Source organism: Mixophyes fleayi, chromosome 8 (assembly GCF_038048845.1).
Source record: "Mixophyes fleayi isolate aMixFle1 chromosome 8, aMixFle1.hap1, whole genome shotgun sequence".
Lineage (NCBI taxonomy): Eukaryota > Metazoa > Chordata > Amphibia > Anura > Limnodynastidae > Mixophyes > Mixophyes fleayi.
Genome location: NC_134409.1, coordinates 28,550,584 through 28,571,936, shown reverse-complemented (window position 1 = coordinate 28,571,936; position 21,353 = coordinate 28,550,584). Strand labels below are relative to the sequence as shown.

At 42.3% G+C, this 21,353-nt stretch overlaps 1 protein-coding gene across 1 annotated transcript in view; it reads left to right on the top strand.

Moving 5' to 3' along the window:
• Positions 1–12,985: 12,985 nt before the first annotated feature.
• LAMC1 (laminin subunit gamma 1) overlaps positions 12,986–21,353 on the top strand; it is an 81,132-nt gene continuing 72,764 nt past the window's right edge. The window contains exon 1 of the mRNA XM_075182254.1: positions 12,986–13,830. Coding sequence (XP_075038355.1) covers positions 13,275–13,830 — 556 coding nt within the window. The 5' untranslated portion in view covers positions 12,986–13,274. The remainder of the gene's footprint in view (positions 13,831–21,353) is intronic.

The following is a 21,353-nucleotide window of genomic DNA, read 5'->3' as shown; positions in this document are numbered from 1 at the left end:
TTAAATTGGGCTGACTGATTATATTCAAGATGCCTTATTACAATATCCACCCGCAGATACTTTAGACTTTCAGATGAATCTTGTTTCTAGGATTCTTTTGTTAGATGTCAGGTTCTGCTGTATTTCCCTGTGTATGAGAGCTCTCTGCTTTCATTTAGGCTAAGCTGCATTGCAAGTGTGTTACCTGCGGTATCTTGAGTGATTGCCTGCACTATTTAAGGCCTGCCCTGACACTCCATATTAACCTGTAATAATGTTTTGCATGTAGTCGTAGTGTCTTGGTTCCTGTGCTGTATTGTCTGTTTTTTTGGCTACGTCTGACTATGATACTGGCTCTGATTCCTGGTTTTGACCGTTTGTGTTCCTGTTTCCTGCCTGACTGCCAAATACTCAGCGCTCCATTCCTGGCTGAGGTGTTAGTGTCCCAAGGAGGCCGCAACAGCAGTGCCATTTATACAACTCGCTCTGTTTGCTGACGTCTGGTGATACATCTCTCTGGTGTTCAGCTACTCCACATCCATTCCAGCCTGCATCCTATCAGTTGGGCAGCTCCATTCAATCCAATTGGAGTGGTAAGAATTTGCATAGACTTTTGTACTGCTTCAAGTGCTATTAGGCTGGTTGTTCTGAGGGACTCTGGGTCTGTCTCAGAATACTTTGGACTTTGTTATACACTACTGATAAGTATACTGTGACACTCTGCTTGTCACGCCTGAGGATATGTCTGTACCTGGGCTGGGTTGTGTCTTTGGAGCAGAACTGGTGACTATATGTAAAAAGATGGGTGGCTTGATTAGATTCCTTTGCATGGAAGAGAAAGGACTGGTACAGATGGTGGTTGCTGTGAGTTCAGGAGACTAGATAATATGAATGGCACTGGAGACTGGCGAGTAGTGAAGAATAGAAAGACGGTGGTCAGAGTTATGAAAGGAGACCAGACTTGAAATTGAATGCTGGGCCAGAATGCAGACTGCACTGTCTAACCAGGAATAATTGAGACGACTGCTGGAACCAGGTTGGCATCTGAAGACTCAACATTGCACTGGCAACAGTTAAGGGCTCCGGGAAGTCCTTTTATACTAATTGTTATTGCCTGATTGGAGGCTATGGTCAGCTGAGTTGACGCAGCATTCTGACTGGCTGAGAGGGATCAGGTGGCTGAATCCACGATGGCAGCGCCCATGTACTGATTTTGGAGGGATCTCTGAGTGGAGACAGACTAGGCAGCATTCTGCAGAGAGACTGGAGACCAGCAGAGCCTGCAGACAGCGAAGGGGTAAGTAACCTGAGAGCCTGGTGCGTGACACTGCTGTGCCATATCTGTAGATCTGGGTTAATCTCTTGGCCTGATATTGGGACTTTATGTATCCTGCATTTTGCCTGTTGATCGCAGAGCCATCTGCCTATGATTCTGGATCTGATAAATCTGCATATGACTCTGAACCTGATAAATCTGTGTATGATACTAAACCTGATAGTCTGCATCTGATATCCTGCATATAATGTTTCTTCCTAATCAAATGCGTTAAAAACAAAGACTGTCATTTTAAGTCTGAATTTCTGCTGCTAACCTAATACAGTACAGTCTGAGTTCTACGACAAGAGGGGAGTGGGCTGCTGGTTCAGGGTGCTGCCTCTTTAAATGGGTGTGGCAAGAGAGGATCAGGGAGTGGTTTGATGAAAAAGAGGTTTGGTCTTGTTTGTGCAGATTTTATCCTTTGAAATGTTGGAAGGCATTCATTTATGATATGGAATGCATAGCTCTATGAGTGCTAAGATAAATAAGTTATTTAACTTGGTCTAATTTAATAAAATCAGTAATTTAAAAAATATATCTCTTCTCCTATTGTGACTTTTATGTGGTGTGTGCCTTATTTCTTCATGTGGGCCTCAGACTCCTGCCTATACAATGAGGAGCTATTACTAGCAGATTAGCGCAGGCTCTGGTGTAATTGTACTTTTCTTGTCTTTATGTCCTGCTGTTACCAGTATAGTGGAGTGCCTGATGTCTTGTGTCCAGCTCCACCCACTTAAATAGCCATAGGGCCATTGTGTCACAAAGGCCCTTTATGTCAGTCCATGATGAATTGGTATGGCATTGGCTGCTTGGTGTGACAGTACTGTCTTGCCAGGTTCACAGGATACCTGTAAAGACTGAGACTTGTTTATTAAAGGGTGCAAAGACCTATTACTGGTGAAAATGGGTCTACTCTTTATTACCGGCGATAATCTTCATCATCATCAGTTATTTATATAGCGCCACTAATTCCGCAGCGCTGTACAGAGAACCCATTCACATCGGTCCCTGCCCCATTGGAGCTTACAGACTAAATTCCCTAACATACACACACACACACATAGACATACAGAGGGACTAGGATCAATTTTGAGATTAGGGTCAATTTTCATATCAGTCAATTAACCTACTAGTATGTTTTTGGAGTGTGGGAGGAAACCGGAGCACCCGGAGGAAACCCACGCAAACACAGGGAGAACATACAAACTCGACACAGATAAGGACATGGTCGGGAATCGAACTCATGACCCCAGTGCTGTGAGGCAGAAGTGCTAATCACTTAGCCAATTACTGATGAAAATGGGTCTACTCTTTATTACCGGCGATAATCCCGCCAGCATTAAGTGTCAACAGATCTTGCCATTGAAGATTTCACCATGCATTCACAATGTGAAGCCTATTTATCAAGTTTCGTGGCAGTACATCTACCGCCACAATGCCTGTTCCTATAGCCATCTCAAGATTAATAAAATATTTTTCTCAGTGCAAGTCAGTTTGAAATGAATAAGGGAGCAGAGCCGTAACTTAGAATTCTAGCGCCTGGGGCGAGAAAGACAAATGCCGCCCCCCTAACCCTCAATTTTAATTAAATGAACCTAGCATATTCCTAAACTGCAGTCCCCCTTCAGATTTGCACCCTGGGCAGTTGCCCCTATCGCACAGTTAGTTACGGCCCTGTGACTGAGGATACATTGGGGACTTTGCGGACTGAAGGGGGATATTTTTAAAGAACAAAGAACAGAGTTAGGGGTAGATTTACTAAAAATCGTGTTAGTTGGAGGTTTAGTGCTCCAAACATTTACTAATTATTTATTGAGTAACTTATGGGGGGGTGGATTTTAATTTTCATTTTACTAAGGGGGCAATATGTAGTGCCACATGTGTGCATCAAAAATAATTATTGCTCCCGTTATCAATCAAACAGTATTGCCCCCTTAATATAATTATATATTCATATTGCCCCATAACAATAAATTAATGTTGCCCCTTTATCAATAATGACTGCCCCCCATAAGTCATATGTCAATGGTGCCTCTTCTTGTGTTCTGAATGGCAAGGTAGCTCAAACTCAGGGGCAGGCTGGACTGGGGGGCAGGGAGGCATCTGCCCCCCAGGCCTGTACCATAGTGGGCTACCTTGGGCTGGGTCACTGGGCCACCTGCATTTTTTCCCATTCAAATAGGCTGCTGAGTCGGGTCATGCCCCCCGGGTTAAAATTTGCCAGCCCTCCCCTGCTCAAACCCCTGAGCAATCTTGCTTCTTACAACTACCTATTTACTTTTGACTGTTTTACGGGCGATTTTCTGGTGGTTTGTCAAGCAGCAGTTTAGTAAATCTGACAGTTTGTATTTTGAGCAGGTTAAACATCGGGATGGCTATTTGTAAAGTAATACTTAAAGTGGAGATGTTGCCTATAGCAACCAATCAGATTCTAGCTGTCATTTATTTAGAACATTCTACAAAATGACAGTGAGAATCTGATTGGTCGCTATAGGCAGCATCTCCACCTTTTCAAATCCGCAGTTTAGTAAATATACCCCTTAGTCTCTTATTGAAGTTGTTGTTCAGTCTTTTATGTTTTATATCCTCTTGTGTACAGAAGGTTCTTATAAACGCAGCCACTCTGCTAGGCTACATGCCCTGATGTGGCGTAGGATACTGGTGTGGTAGACACATATGGAGCCTCGTGACAGCGATACAAGGACATGTAGTAAAGGTTAGAGGGAATGAGAATGACTGAGCATTCCTTTTGGCTATATAATTAAAGCATTGGTAGAAGTGGCAATATGGTATACTGTTGTATACCAGCCCACTTCGACCACTGCAGGTAGGATCCATGTCAACTTTGTGGACCATTGATCACTTTTTGATAATGAATAGCCTCTTTTTAATGCTTGCATAAAAGTGTAATATTCATTTTTTTTTTTATACAACTCTTTATTAACAGCATCAAATAAATACAAACATGGAAAAAACTGATGAGCATTCTATGCAGAGGATACATGCAATCAAAGAGTAATTTGTTATGATGCAGCATTAATAATTAAATGCAAATGTAAACAAACATAAAAAACAAACATTTTGACGCCTGTTTTTTATTTTAATTGGGAAATGAAAAAAGAAAAGGGGAGAAAAGGAAAGTGGGTGTGAAGAGGGGTAGAGAGGAGGGAGGGGGGTTACCTTTTGGATAATAAAATGATGATAAAAGGCTGAAAGTATAATATTCTATTTCTACTTATTTCCCATGCAGTTGCCCAATTTGCCTCCTTCAAATGCCAGCCCTGAAGGCACTGTCTGCAGTGAAGCTACTCTTTGTCATTCAATAAGCTGGCTTGTTCTTTCAGCTTCAGTAAGCTGACCTGAGGAAGCCTTCCTCTCAGTCCTAGAAGATCAGTAGCTTATATAATGCCAACAGTTTTTACTATGCAGATAAATAATTATACATTATAACAATTGTTTTATAATAGTACAGAAAACATTTTTTTTGTTCTCTGAAATAACCCACAAGGTAAGGCATATTGTTTGCTGCTTCAGTACCACATACGGCCCTCAGGTGGTGATATAGTGCTAAAGCCTTCATCAAGTGCTTATTTATTACACCCATTCAGACACAAGAGATGTAAAGTATTTTAGGGTAAAATTACTATAGATTATTCACTATGGGCATGATTCATGTTTGGAAGCAATTTACTGGTGAGTTGGGTTTTAAAAGAGAGCACAGAACTTGGTCCAAAGCGTATTCAAATCCAAACGTATCTCAAGATACTTTTTAGTTTGAATCTGGGTGTAAGTATACTCTGCCTAAACGTTACTTGCTATATGCAGATACATACAACAGACTGCAGTATACGTGTAGGCATATGTTCACTAAAAGACATTAAAAAAACATAAAAAAATTAAATTATAAAATAAATGAACAAATCTTAACAGAGACCAGGAGCTGTGGCATGCATGCTGTAAATACTTTTTACTGAAACTGAAGAACAAACATAAAGCAACACATTTTTACAGCAGGCTGCAAAACAGCACGGTAAAACAGCACAGTGATTAAACATGGTATTGCAGACATGTACAGCAAGAAGCGATTACACTGTCTGCAGACTCCACCGTATTGGAGTTCACACCAGCATTATCAGCGCAACAATTTCGCTACTCTAGACAAGTCATCCAAACAATCCTTTGCTTCTGCCGGTGCAGTAGTTGACACCAAGGCTTCTGTAGCCGATTTTCATCTTCAAGCGCAGGTAATCCGTTATGCTCCTGTAGTTGATCCAAGTGTCTGTGCCACAGTATACCAGACTCGATTTCCACTATGTATGACAATGGCCCTCTACACTGTGTAACCTTTGCAAGTACCCACTTCTGCTCTTCACAGTAGTTATGTGCCCATGCAATCTGTCCTATAGACAAAGTCCGAGTTTTGGTACGACCTGAAACTTGAGACTACTTCATTTGACTGTCATGAATCAATCCGTGAATATCTAGCTTGATCGAAACCAGTCTATACCCGAGATTCCTACCCAGGAACAATACCACCTGAAACATGAACCCCACAAACAGTCCCACAAAGTCACATGAATCCGCTGCCATGGAGTGGATGGCCACTCCCATGGGTGCTACGGTGCTGGCGTGGGCATATTTTGGACAGATTGGCATCTTCAACACTGTCTGGCCACATCCTCCAACTGCTGACCCAACCCTTAACACCATACAAAACTCCTGCCCAGTGCCTTCATTTTGACCATACCTAAGTGGTCCATATGTGGTTCTTCCAAGACTCTCGCTCACAGTGTCACATGCACGATGATCTGCACCCCCAGAGGAGGCAGCCAGAATCAACTGTCAACTCACGCCTGGGATGAAAGTAAGGAGCCAGCTGCAGATGCAGTGAGTTCTCTGTACAGCGCTGCGGAATCAGTGGCGCTATATAAATGGTGATGATGATAATAGCCCACCCTTTTTGTGTTGCTGTGAGTACTTGAGCCAAGATGGGGTCTCGAACAGTCTTGCATCTGATCAAACACTTGCATCATTGTGAAAACATCCCCAGAATCCTTGTTTAACTGTGCCAATGGGTTGGTCTGTTAAGGCAATCGCAACAATCCATCTGCGTTAGCATAGTGTGCAGTCTCCTTAAATTCTATAGCATAGCAGTGCCCACCTAAGAACATGGTCCAGCGCTGCATCCTTGCAGCTTCAGTGACAGGAATACCCTTCTGAGGGCTAAAGATGGGGGGAAAAAAAGAGGTTGGTGGCCAGCTATAAGAGTGAATTTCTTGCCATATAAATACTGATTGAACCGTTTCATGCCCCAAACCAGGCTTAAGGTTTCCCTGTCATTCTGTACGTAGTTACTTTCAGCCTTGGATAACGCCTAGGATGCGAAGACTATTGGATGCTCCTGTCCATTCAGCATAGTATGTGACAGAATAGCTCCAATGCCGTAAGTTGAGGCACCACAGACCACACTGACGGAAGCGAGGGGTTGTAGTGTTCGATGTAATCAATTTCTTTGCCTATGTAAAAGCATGCTCCTAGTCCCTTGACCATAGCCATTTCTCACCCTGCTAGAACAACTGATGTAATGGGTGTAGAAGTGTAGCTAAGTTAGACAAGACACGTATTTAAGCGGGGGGAGCTTTTAACTCAGCTTCCACTTTTTCCTGGCATTTGTACAGTACATTTGCATCAATATTGTGCCCACAGTATGTCATAGAGGCCGTGATGAACTCACACTTATCTCTTTTGACTCTGAGACCATATTGTTCAAGTGCTGCTACACCAGCTTCAGGTTTTGAAGGTGTTCTGTGTCAGACAAGTCTGTCACAATATTGTCATCCAGATGGCATTGGGTACCAGGGACCCCTTGTAAAACTTGCTCCATAGCTCGTTGCCGAAGGGCAGGGGCAGAAGTGATAACGAACAACAAACGATTGTACTTGCAAAGTCCTTTGTGTGTATTAAGGGTAAGGACCACCTTTAAATCATCCTCTATCTCCATCTGCAGATAGGCATCAGCTAGGTCAATCTTCCTTAACTTTGTCCTCCTGCCGGGTTCGCAAATATATCTTCAATTCTTGTTAACTGATAGTGATCTGTCCGTAATACTGGATTTATGGTGACCTCAAAGTCCCCGCACAGTTGTAAAGTGCAATTTTTCTTTACTGATAGGACGACTGGAGTCACCCAAGGACTCCAATCCACCTTGGATAAGATTTTGTAATTTTCTAGCCTGTCCAACTCCAGCTCCACCTTCTGCCAGATAGCGTAAGGTACTGGGGGAGCTTTATGGAATCTGGAAACCTCTCCATCCATTACAACTAGCTTCCCTTTTATGTGCTGCAAAGTCCCAATGATTGTTTGAAAAACAACTGCAGCTCAGTCAAGGACAGTCTTAAGGGACAAAAAGGTGTGTGTGATACTCAGGCTTTTGATGGGCAACCAGTCTAATATTATTTTTCACAGCCATTCTTGGCCCCACAATGCTGGGCTACCTTTACATATGATGTTTATGTCCAGGGTCTCCTGCTGGTCATTATATGCAGTACAGACAACACTACAATTGGAATTACTTTATGTTTTTAACAGCAGTGATGTTTTGTCTAATTTCACATTTTTTAAATTACATTTTTATTCTTGCTGAAACATTACAGAGAGTGTTGATCCTGTGTCCAGATCCAATTGTATAGGTTGGACATTTACCCGTGGAGTGAGCCAGATTGCTTGCCTGTCACCCCCTTTTACTGTAAACACTTCCAAGCTGCCCAGATTGCGGTCACTGTCTGAGTTCACCTTGTGGCCTTCCAAAGTGTATGTACCCCATACTCCACTGCAATTCAGTCTCCCATCAGTGGCCTCTAGTTAGTCACCTGCAACTGGCAAACCTGTCTAATATGCCCTTGTTTGTTGCATTTCCTACACAGTTTGTGTTTAAACCTACAGTCCCTGTATGAATATTTTTTAGGGCGTATTTTTTTTTTTTTTTTTTTTATCATCACTTGGAATATTTTCCTTGGGTTTTATTTATTTATTTTCTTTTTACTAACTCAATTTGGCTTAAAAGCTTACAAGACTGGATCCTACAGAAGAGAGAAGAACAGGGTTGGTAAGTCTGAATGTTTTTTTTATTATTTTTTAATTAAATGTTGTGGTTTTAACGAGGGGTGTCTTTTATTCACATTTTACATTTGTGCACTATAGGACACAGTGGTTCCCCAAGTGCCAGCATGCCCAGAAAGCCATTGATATACTGGTGCTTGTAGTACTACAAGCACCAGCATTCCCATACTGTTGATGGAAGCCAGGGTTTGCTGGGACCTGCAGTTCACCAAAGCAAAATAGGGTTTGATTCATTTCTTTTATCTTTTTTTTTTTTTTTACATATTTATTACCCCACACCCACCACCCAGTGCTGTCAGCACGTGGCTGGGTACCCCTAGCTCGACCCGCATTTTTTATGTGGACCCCAACTCCCTAGGGGATCCAACCCCATGCTGACCAGTCTGGGGATGTTTGGCATCACCTCAGGGGGACCACCTGATGCAAGTTCACCTGCTATGGTGCCACCAGCACTGGCTGGCTAAGCCTAGGGCTGGTTGGATGAGAATCAGGCAACCTCACGCTGTTTGCACCCCAGATTTTCCTCCAACCAGCCTTTGGCTGGCAGCACTAGGGATCATACATTTATTTTTTTTCTTTATTTTTATTTCTGTTTGCTGTTTTAATTCTGGCAGTTTCACTGTCGGCAATCACAATGTCGGTCTTTTATCCGTGTCATTGAAATTTTAATGACAGAATTTTGCCTGTTGGGATTTTAATGTCAGTATTATTTCCGTCTGTATTTTTACCGTTGTAAATTTCTAACCAACCCCTTGCACTTTATGTAGTTCTTTATTATTCACCACAAAATAAGCAGAAGGCAATTCAGCATTGTAATGGAATAAAAACGACATGCACTAATAGGAATAGACATAGCACAATTATTCCTGGCCTTTTAGGTAATATGGGCTTGGGTAGATTTATTACCAACGTGAAGAGAAAAAAAGGTAAAATGTAAATACCAATATTCTTTTCATAGCCTGCCACAGTGATTTATGTTTAAAAAAAAAAAAAATCCCAGCATTTTTTCATGAGATTTCTGTTTTAAAAACACTCACTGAGGGTTTTTTTTTTTAAACCTCAAAGGTACAAATATGCACAGTCACACAGAATGTTTTATTGGGGCCCTCCCCAAATCTCAAAGAAAGCATGTACCTATGTATAAATAGGCAGACAAATATCAGCACAAAATGAATAACACAGGGCCTGAATTAGCGTTTAACGAAAAAAGGTACCCCTTTCACATATGAACAAAGATGAATACGTGTGCTTCCATGTATGCATTATCAGTTGCATGCATCTTAAAAGGTATATATCCGGAGCAATGATTCACAAATCCTCACCAACTCCAAAACTTGCATCCAGTTGGTCAAAATAAGACCAGATGGACGTTCTCAACTTGTGCCTGCACACTCTTACTGTACTGCACTTGCACGTTTCTGATCCGCCTTTGCAAGCGCAAGAGGATGCAAGATATGTGCAAACATAAATATCAATGCAAATTTTTCGAAGTACGTTCATTTTGCAGCTTTATATCATGGAGAGTCCACACCCCTCTATATCTCTGTATTAAATGTCATTTCTACTTTTTAAGTTTGTGAGGGCATAATCTGTGACTCAAGGTGTCTCCGGAACACCTCGCAGCAGAGATTTCATGAAATCAACTGGACGCGTCAAGTCTTCTGGCGGGCGACGGCGCATGCGCATTTCACGTGTCTCCGTTGCTAGGCAACAGGACACTTCTCCCTTGCTCTGTCGGCGGTCAGCTGATTCTGACCACCAATCTCCCTGCCACCAATGACATCCCCTCCGCATCTATTTAAGGGATCCTCTGGCGCCATTCTGGGCCAGAGTATCAAGGTCCACCTTGCCTCTAGCCCCAGTATTTCTCATCTCTGCATCCTGACTTCCTATTAGTTTGTGACTCGGATTGTCTGATCCTGTTCCTGGATAACCCCTTTGGCTCATATTGGACCTCCCGGCTTGCCCCCTGCATTCCTGACTCTGCATTTGCCTGTTCCTCTGGTTCTGTATTCTAGCAAGGTTCTGACTGGGACTGCCCGACCTCTCTCTAATCATCTCACTGGTGGCTACCTTGGAGGGCTGCGACCTGAGTGTCTCTGCTGCAAAGCTCAAAAATCATTTACTACCTTCACTGAGTCTGCAATCTTCTGACTGTTTTGGTATGATTCAAGGTTTTGCCATTTGACCTGGTCATTCCACAGACAGACCAAGAATTTTGAACAAACTCAGTGTTGATCTTGTGACGAAGTTATATAAACCCTTTGTTGCTGGTTGAAGAAGTGGTGGAATATGTTTCAGAGGGTTGTCAGATCTGAGTGTTTGATAGCAGCAGCCATAAGTTTTTTTTCCTGTTGACACTTTATCATCAAAGAAACTGAAACCGACCACTATTTCTGAAATACCATTGTGGTTGTTAAATGCCTTTTTTGGCTACCATTGCAACTTCTTTGCTTGGATACACAGACAATGCATGTAATAAGGCAAGGTCATTCCTTGGAGCTGCAGTTGGTGATGAGCTCTGTAACCGTGAACCGTGGCTGCTGTGGATTGTACTGGTTGTGGAACAGCCACATCTTCATGGAGTAAATGGCCTGGGCCATCCAGCAAGCCCAATGGATAACTCCAGGAAATATGAAATGTACTCCACATGGAGGAATGCCTCCCAAGAAAATTATGGTGAGTTACAATAGCTGACAGTAATCATCCCTCGATTGGAATTTCTCCAAATGAGCAACTGCAAACTTAATGATGTCAAATGTCCTGGAACATGTCTGCAGCCCCCCCCCCTCCCCCTGCTCTCCTGCAGCTCCCCCTGCTCTCCCACAGCCCCTCTACTCCTCTCAACTGTGTTAAAACGCCCCCCCCCCCCCCCCCTGCTGTGCAGACTCGGCCATACCCCGAGGCTGACGACATGACTGCAGTGCATTAGGTTATTAATGTTCAGTTTTATTTGTTCCTGCAATTATACAACATTAATAGAAATATTTATAATGCATCTTTTTAACATAAATTGTGTATTGGCAAAGTCACTATATCTGATATTGTGGAAAATCGTAAATCCCCCCAATGAGTTCACTAGGAACCAGTGATATCAATGAGGCACTTTGTGTCCAACAATCCATGAGGCACTGGCCATAAGAGAACATCGCAGTCCATATTTCAAATGGCCAAAGAGGGACATTTATGGGGAGAACCAGTTGCCGGAAATGTGGCATGCGGACATCACACCGGGCACATTGCTGGCAATTACAGTAGAAATCTCAGAGGGAAAGTTTCTGTCAAATCTCCACTGTGAAATGTCTCACGGACGTTCCGGAGGCACTTTGAATCTCCCCCTTAGAAGCTTTTTCACCAAAGCAGTAGTGTAAATTGTTAGCATGATTTCCCCCTTAAATTACCACATCATTCAATACTGGTCCAACAGTGCTAGAAAATAACGCCAATCACCAGCTGTCACTTTTAAGTAGAGATGCTCACTGACCCCCGTGAAGTGGTTTTGGATCTGGATTAGCTTCGTGTTTTGGTTTTGGCAAAATCGCCCTCGTGTGTTTTGGTTTTGGATTTTTTTTAGAAAAAATCCTAAACTATGCTAAAATCACATGATTTTGCTCTTTTTTTTGTTCCCACATTTTTATTAACCTCAATAACACTAATTTCAAGTAATTTGCAGTCAATTTAGACCACCTCACAGATCACAATATTATTTGCATACACTTTTGGACAAATACTGCAGCGACCTGGCTGGATGCTAAGCGACAGAGCAATGACACAAACACACAGCAGTTCCTAGCACATCTAGGACATATTGGCCCATAGCAGTGGCAGAATAGAAAAATGGGGGTCTGCCCTCCCTCCCCCCTCGACATGTTGGATCTTAAAAGGGAATTCAAAACTTGTGAGATCCAAGATGCCGTCGCAATGAAGTTTTGCTTTGTTTTCAATTACGAGGGCGCGCGAACTCGGTGCTCGGATCCCCTAAGTTCGGGTGTGTTCAGTTCTCGAGGAACCGAGCCTGAGCATCGCTACTTTTTAAAGAAAGGGCAAGAAAAATGAATGATTCTTGGCCCATCTGTCACTAACAATGATGGCACATACAATTTATACAGCTCAATATTTCTTTGTGCTTTGGCTGTATTTCACTTGAATTAACATAACTGTTTTTTTTATTTGAAATAAAAATACTGTAGATACGCAGAGGAGCCTCAACATACTTTTTGACCCCGTAAGGATCATATAGGAACCACATATACATTTTTAGGTGATAATGGAGAAATATATCCACAGGGACAATTTTGAAGGAAAAGAGGGGACAGGAAACATCAATCAATCAATCCATAGGACATGACAGTTTGAAGGTTTGCCTCAGCCAAAATTCTAAGGGGTCCAATTCATTTACAAAATCGTGCACATTATGTAAAAAGATGTAACCACTTCCTAATGTTTTGTGCAGCCACAGTCGGGTTATCGGGCTGCGCGAAGAGTGACGGAAACTGCCGAGCAGATCCCTGTTCCTGGGATCCCGTTCTACCTCATTACCATTCCCAGGCTGCTTTGCGTGTCCAGAGCCCCCACCCCGTGTCCTCGGCCGGCCCCTCTCTCCTGCCCCATAGAGGAGAGTGCAGCACACCATAGCCCCCCACCCAGAAGCAGGTCCCGGGAACCGGACCCCTTGTACCACCCCAGGAATCGGATCCACCCACCCACCCAGATCCTCTGCAGCGAATACCAGATCCTGCCCCGGGAAGCCACTGTCTGCTCGTCGCAATCTGAGCCAGGATCCCAGGAGCAGAGAGAAACTTTGTGGGAAGTTAGTGGGGACAGCTGCAGCCCCGGACCTAGCGATCTCCGCCGCCATATGAGAGCTAGTTCCCGGGATCCTGACCGGACAACCCTCTTCACCTTCAGCACTACCTGCAGAGGAGACCACCGGAGCCACAGCCAGATCACCCCCCACTGCACCCCGCTTCCCCCTAGTCGCCCGGTCCCGTGCAATCCGAGGAGCCCCCCCCATCCAACTGCATACAGCCCAGCGATGTTCTGGAGGATGCGGCCTCCCGTGGTGGTCGCCCTGTTGCTGCTGCTGGTGGACGCCACCCGGGCCGCCATGGACGAGTGTACGGAGGGCGGCCGGCCGCAGCGCTGCATGCCCGAGTTTGTCAACGCTGCTTTTAACGTGACGGTGGTGGCGACCAACACATGCGGCTCTCCCCCCGAGGAGTACTGTGTGCAGACCGGTGTAACCGGGGTCACCAAGTCCTGCCACCTGTGCGACGGGAACCAGCCCCACCTGCAGCACGGCGCCGAGTATCTCACCGACTACAACAACCAGGCTGACACCACCTGGTGGCAGAGCCAGACCATGCTGGCCGGGATCCAGTACCCTCACTCTATCAACCTGACCCTGCACCTCGGTGAGTGCCAGCTCCTGTGCCCACTGGACTCCACTATCCTCTCACACATCTACACCAGCACCCACACACCCTCTCTCTCTCACTCTGCATGACCATCAGTAGTCCGAGCTTGTGGTCAGACATACCTGCATGCCATCATGTCACTGGCCTCAGGTGTCACATTCAGCCTGGTTTACTTTCCGGAGAGTCCTGTGGTGTATAAACTTGTTAATTGCACTTGGGGAAATTATGAGCAGTTCTTTTCATAGCCTCCGGCTATGTGACAGCCTGTGTTGTGGACACCACTGAAAACATCCTACCTAGGGCAGCATAGAAGTGCTTTCCATTCTTTTCTTTTTTTTTTTTTTTTACATCTAAAGCTAGGTACACACTACACGGTTTCCGTCCAATAATCGGATAAATCAGCCAACATACGACCGCTCGTTCAAAAGTCGGGCCAGTGTGTGCAGTGACACGATGGTCGAAAGTCTGCCCAAATGGACGATTGTCGCCTCATTTGGTTGGCCGTACCGTTTAATATTTTCGTTCCAATCTCGTTTCCGTTGTGTAGTGTGCATAAACTTCCGACCGATCCACAACAGTGAGTACGAAATTACAGTCATTGCTCACGACAACATGGCTGTAAAAAGTCGCTAAAGGGACGTCCACTCTTCCCTTTATCCTCCTAAACAAGGCTAGTGTGTATGCAGTCCATGGACCGAGCGATCGGACCATCGATTGCATGTAAAATTGATCGGCATAAAAAGTTGGTGGAAAATTCTGTAGTGTGTACCTAGCTTTAGCTTTCAATTATTCTACCTTTACTTTGTTTATTACCCGTTATTCCCAGTAAAATTAATTGAAAAGGGGGTTGGATAGAGAGACGTGTGTGTGTGTGTGTGGTAATTCAGGGGTTCTGCACTGCTATATAAATAAATGTTGATGATAATACTTAGGGCAGTATCCTATGTCAGCTCTATCTACACCTAACAACAAAGCATCTCTCTTGGGCTATTGACTAGAAGTTAAGACTTAATTGTACTTTTGTATAAATAGACAGTGAAAGACAGTCTTATTTTTCCCTCACCAAAGAAGCAATTGAATGCCTGGTGCAAAAAATAGCACCTCAGGCTGTGTGAGTGAACACAGCATCTGTTAAGTCTCCTGTCCTGTACTAACCCTGACTGCCATTAAAGGTGAATGAGCCATTGAGGTTGAGGTGTGTTTATATTACTGTTCTGTACACAGAAAAGGTTTGTTTTTTGTTTTACACGCTTATGCAAAATATTTATAGTGGGAAGTTCAGATCTAATTTTGTATGTATGTGGAATTTCTTTGACGCTGGGCATTGTAAAGTTGATCCATTTTCTAAAAAAAAAACAATTGTGTAGATGAAGCAGTTCTGAAAATAGACCTTAAGGTTAACTATCAGCAAATGTTTTTAAAACACTCTGCCTCCTTTAATTGTCATGATTAGAAGTATCTCCTCAATTACTACCTTGCGTTTATTTTAGGAGTATACCACAAGTGTTTAGTTTACCATGTCCATAAATAAGCATATATTTTGTCTTCCTTAAATGTATTTATGCTACTGCTTTTCCTGTTGGGTCATTTCATTCAGCTATTTAACTTTTAGCGACCTTCCGGTGCAGTCAAAATCCCATAATGCACTGAGGGCCAACTGTATAGATTATCATCCACATTTATTTAGATAGCGCCAGCAAACTTCGTAGTTTTACAATTGGGATTATATTGGTTAATGGTGATAGAGGTTCTGTTACCAATAACATTGACTTCTACGTTGAATTCTTATGTTGGGAAAGATAATATTTGCTTCATAGGTGTGACTTCTCTATTGTCGGTAGCACCTATAAGACCTTGGGCACGAGTGCTTTTCAGATTTCGTTGGTGTGTTGATTCGAGGTGTGGTCATGCATTTCTGTGGATGTACCAATGGTTAGGGATCGGTTCACCCTTTGTGAATGTACCCTCTATACACATTGGTGTTCAGAGTACATGCTGGGTGGACATTGAATGCGAGACAACAATGTTTGCAGCATTGTCTTGCATCCAAAGACTGACCACCGTTTGCTATGAATACCCATTTGTACTGAAGGCACATTCTCCAAGATAGTTGACCCTAACTTTTGGTGGGTTCACCAAAGTGCTTGACCTGTCCCCAGACACAATGCAGCATGGGTACCTTAAAAGTGCCCGCATATAAAGGGCTTCCTGGAGAAATGTCTGTTGAGATTTTCACAGACAAGTTTTTAAATATGAGCATATCTGATGTTTTAAGACAGTCCAATGGCAAGTAAATGATGCTTCTGGTATCCTAACTGGGTATATATTTAAATTTACATTCAGCATATCATTGCCCACATTTTTACTTCTGTGCGTGTGTTCTTTTCTGCATTTGTGACTCACCCTGGAAAGGAATAATTGAAAGGGGATGTCTTACTCCTCCTAAGGTATAAGCATATTTGGTAGAAGCTGAAGTACAAAAGGAACATGTAGTTAATAACAGATTCTAGGGATTACAAACAGATTTGCTTCTAGTTTCCCAGGCTTCCAGACCAAAAAGTAATGTGTCTCAAATTTAGATTATTTTAGTCCATGCTTTGTATATATTACCAAGAAAATCTATTTTCTTTGTTTTTTTGTTTTTTTTTTAACCTCTTACCCACATCTCTTGTGTTTTGCTTGATTGTGTTTGAACTTTTGCTTATTGGCAGGATATTTGCAAAGGGTCTGCGTGTAGAGAGGGGGTGCCTATATAATGGCTGTAATTAGGAGATTGCACCCAGCTCAGCTGAGGTACTTTTTTATTCTTTTTTTAAAAAAAAATCAATTATTGATAGGTAGGTAGTTAAGTGGGTGAGTGGTTTTTAATATGTGTTTTGTAAATATGGTTGTTTCACACTCATTGCAATTTGAATATCTAGAATCTGTCATCTGTTGAAGACGGATATACTGTATCAGAAATGTGTTCTGACCAGTAGATGCGTTTGAGAACTCTTGTTTAGTCAATACTAACATTCATAGATGTCTGAAGCTCCTTGAACTGATAGGAACCTCTACATCCGCCCTATCTTTCCACAAAATACCAAGCCAAATGAGAGCAGTCATGTTTAGACTATGGATACAGACAAAATGTACACTTTTTACAACCAAGGTACATTTTTTTTTTTTTTTTTTTTTGCCATCATTTTTCAATCTGAGATCACATACCTGATTGATTGAGGCTATTTTTCCTCTTAAACACTGTTATTTTCACTCTGATAAAGGAAATTCTACAAGCAATCTGCATAGAGGCTGACACTAATTTACATTTATTGACATAAGCAGGGGCAGTCTTGCTTATTATTACCTCTGACCTGCGCCTCACCTTGTCTCTAGTAACCACCTCCCACTCCCACCTACAAGACTTCTCACATGCCGCTACCCAATTATGGAATTCCCTACCACGCCCAATCAGAATCTCCCACAGCCTTCAAATCTCTGGTTTTCAGAGAGCATTTAATTTATTGTTTAGAGCTTACCCTACTCCCACCTATACTATCCACACCATGCTCCCTCACAACTCTCCCAATATCCACTCCACTCTGAGCCACTCTCCTCATTCCTCTTGTTGTGGCCTCTTCCAGTTAGGTTTGTAAGCTCCCTCATCAGCAGAGCCCTCTCTGCCTTTGGTTTTCATGTCTGCATATATATTGCCTACCATGTATGTGCCTGTTTTCCCCACTGTCTGGCGCTATAAAGCACTGTGGCTTCTTACAAATCAATAATAATATTATTGTCTCAGATTCCAACAGAGGAGCGCCCTAAGAGGGCAGATGATCCTTTTTTGCTTAGCCTTATGAAACGGTACATTTTAAACATGGCATCAGTTAGTTATGAGTATACTTGTTTAGTGTGTTACTGGTGGGATAAGAAACATTCAACACTATTGTCCCATAAAGGCGAGAACAAAAGCTTCTATTAACTTTTTTTTTTGCCTACACCAGTTACCCCCCATGGTGGCAGTCAGACACCTTCATTGGCGTATTTTACAGGCTATAGAATTTAACGTGTGCAGCGTTAAAGGCCTGTCTGCTTACTTTGAAATACCCGGAATGGTAATGTTTCTTGATGGGATTTAAGGTAGAAAGTTTTAGGTGATGGCAGATTTCCATTAATAAACATGGCAACACATTTTCATATTTGACTTGTCCTGTGTGGAGATGCTGTTATCTATATAAAAGTTGATGTGATATAGATTAGAAGTTGGTTATGTTTTTTAACTGACCTGAAAAAAACCAAATGGGCTTAGTGATCTGTTTTGGCTACTGATGAATGCGAGACCTATTACTCTGTAGATCATATTGTTTTACCATATACATGGTATGTATGTGAGTGGAGCTGCCTTTGTCGGCATGCCTTTGACTTGAATCTTGCTAGATTGCTAAAATTTCTCAGGTTGCAGCCATGTTTCCGTCATGTATTTTGGGCACTTAATGACATTTCCTAGTTTAGTTGATTATTCTTTGTTCTTTAATTTGGTGTGCTCTGCTTGTGACCCTACATAAATAAAATGCAATCAGAGAGATGTATGCGCCATAATGTGGTTCCTCCCTTTATCGGAAATGTGAATACTTATAGTCATTGAGAGATTGAGGGAGAGGATCAGCCTCCTCCCTTGTACATGAGGAATATAAATGACCAATTAAATCGTAAGGCTCATTTATAATCAGAAAAAAATACTTCACCTCTAAAACCTATTCTGCGCAGAGCATCACAGGTTAGTGTATCAACCTGTAAGTGAACGGTGCAGAGTGAAATGTCCCTTCAAAGTCTAACCTAACACTTTAGGAACGCCCCTATCTGTTTTTTGTCCTAAAATACTCCTGCGGGTAAATGTGCGACACTTTCTGAAAGTCTCTGGCTATTCGGTGACATTGACTCCTAAATATAAAATGGCAATGTCTTTAAGGGCAGCATAATACATTTACCCCCTGGATTTACTTTGTCTGAAACTAATCACAATAGTAGGAGAGCTTTTGGGCTGTCATTATTTTGTATCGTCAAAACTTTTTATTTCAGTATTCATCATCGTCTATTTATATAGCGCCACTAATTCCGCAGCGCTGTACAGAGAACTCACATCTGTCCCATTGGAGCTTACAATCTAAGTTCCCTATAATACATACACACACAGACCAAGAGAGAGTATGGTCAATTTGATAGCAGCCAATTAACCTACTGATATGTTTTTGGAGCATGGGAGGAAACGGGTTTCCTCTGAGCATTCCAATCTAAACACAGGGAGAACATACAATCTCCACACACATAAGGCCATGGTCGGGAATCAAACTTATGACCCCAGCGCTGTGAGGCAGAAGTGCTAACCACTAAGCCACCATGCTGCCTCAAACATGCTTATTACCCTGTGATTCAGTCTGCTAGTATTAATAATAATATTTATATACAGCGCCACATGAGGTCCGCAGCATTGTACATAGGGAAAACAACAAGGCAGTACATGGTATAATAGTATGGGAGGTGAATAATGAATGTAGCACCTGATTGGTCCTACTCCTGTCTAAACAAATGCCACATTCATTACACGCCTTCATCCATTGCCTGTCCAGTCTTGACCTGCTCATCCCCCATTGCTAGCAGCTGTAATTCACTAATGTATGAGCTCTCCCCATAAAGCACTAGATGGGAGGAAAACTGTATAGAGAAGAGGTTGCCAAAAGGTGGACAGTGTCTTTAATAAATAAAACATTGTCATTCTTTTTCCTGTGGATCAGTAAGTTCTAGTTGGGCTTTACAGGAACCAAAGTATAATGTCATTACTTGATGCAAATTTTTTGACTTCATGTCTTAATGCAGTTCATTGCAATGCAACAGGGTAAAACAACAAAACACATCTTGGTGAGAGAGTTGTGCGCTGACCAGTTGTGCATGTATTTCTTACACAATTTTGTAGCTGCAAGAAAGTGGCCCGTATAGTCCTACACAATATCAAACATTTTCAGACTTTTACATAGACTAGACTGTTGTATAAGAATGTATTGCCTAACACTTCTTATGTTTTTATCTACCAATATAATCTAGGATATCCTAAATGGTTGTCTTCAATATTCACTTGTTCTTTTTGAAAGAATTCTCTAAGTAGCATTTTCCAGCTATACTGAGCTCTGTGAAATAAGGATTTAAGCCCCTGAATACAGTTTTCCCATAGATGAAGCAATACAAATGATAAAATTACATAATCCTCCGCCCACTACTTCTGGAATTTTGGGAAAATAAAGAGAATTGTGTTACAGGAAACAAGGCTGCATTATGAAGCCGGCTTAGTTGTGAATGTGCTTTTAAAGGGGGCTGTTTGCCCTTAAACATTACAGATAATGGAATTTAATGTTAAAAAAGGGGACAATTGCAGCTGTGTTCACATAAACCTGATGTATGTACCCAGTGGAATGCGACCATCACTGTTGTCCTTCTTAAAGGTAAATCTCACTGGGACAGATGACACATAACATCTTCAGGCCAGGTCTGTAAAGGTGGCAGCATGATTTACATTACAGCATCCTGACCAGTAAGGGAGTTCTGATGAGGAAGCTGTTAGTGACCTTTTAATGGGACAATATCCTTTCTAGGACATGAATAAGCTCTTTTCTCTGATCTTTTAAAGGGCTTAAGTCTGGGCTTTGGCCTTTTCCCTCACTTTTAAAAATATAAATGAAAATATTGGGTCCATAGAACTTATGAAGTTGTTTTTCCTGATGGTCCTCTGCTAATTAGTATACTGTACCATTCGTGGCGTATGCAGACATTGTAGTAACCTCGGGAATTCATGCATGGGATAGTAGAGTTTTATATTCTATATTATACACTTTGGCTGAAAATGTTTGATTACTTGGAATTCATTTTGCCATAGGTTTGATATTGTAGCTTCTGAAAAGGTTTTAATGAAAATAAATCTTGTGTAACACGATAGGAAAATACATCATGCCCACTACAATTAATTGAAGATTTTCTTTATCTGTCTTCTAAATACTGATTCGTTTGGCGTAAAGATGGTAGTTAAAGTAGTTCTCCTTTTACTACACACAACCTTGCGCACTATATGATAAGCAAAAAAGAACAAGAGATCATTGTTGTTGAGCAGGCTACGCTTTCTTTGGGCAATGCTTCCTCCAGCACACACCAAAGGGGAGCTAATGTATAGAGGAACAAGCATAGCGCAGTCTGAAGGCTTGGCTTGGAAGGTGAATCAGAATGTCCGTGTGGAGGACTCTCTCCCAGGCTGCTTTCCTCTATAATCCACAGATGTCCTGCTGTTTTGAGAGCTAAATAAGGTATAGGGCCAAGAACTATGTAGTATAGTACAAAACTGACATCCATGGAGCTGGTGATAGGTATTTAACGTTATGCATGTACACACAGCGATTTGGCTAGCCAGTTTGGTTGCTTTAGGGCCCAAATCAATGTGTGTATGGGCCTTAGGATGATGGGCAAGTCCAGAGTTGGGGAAATATCAATTACGCACTGAT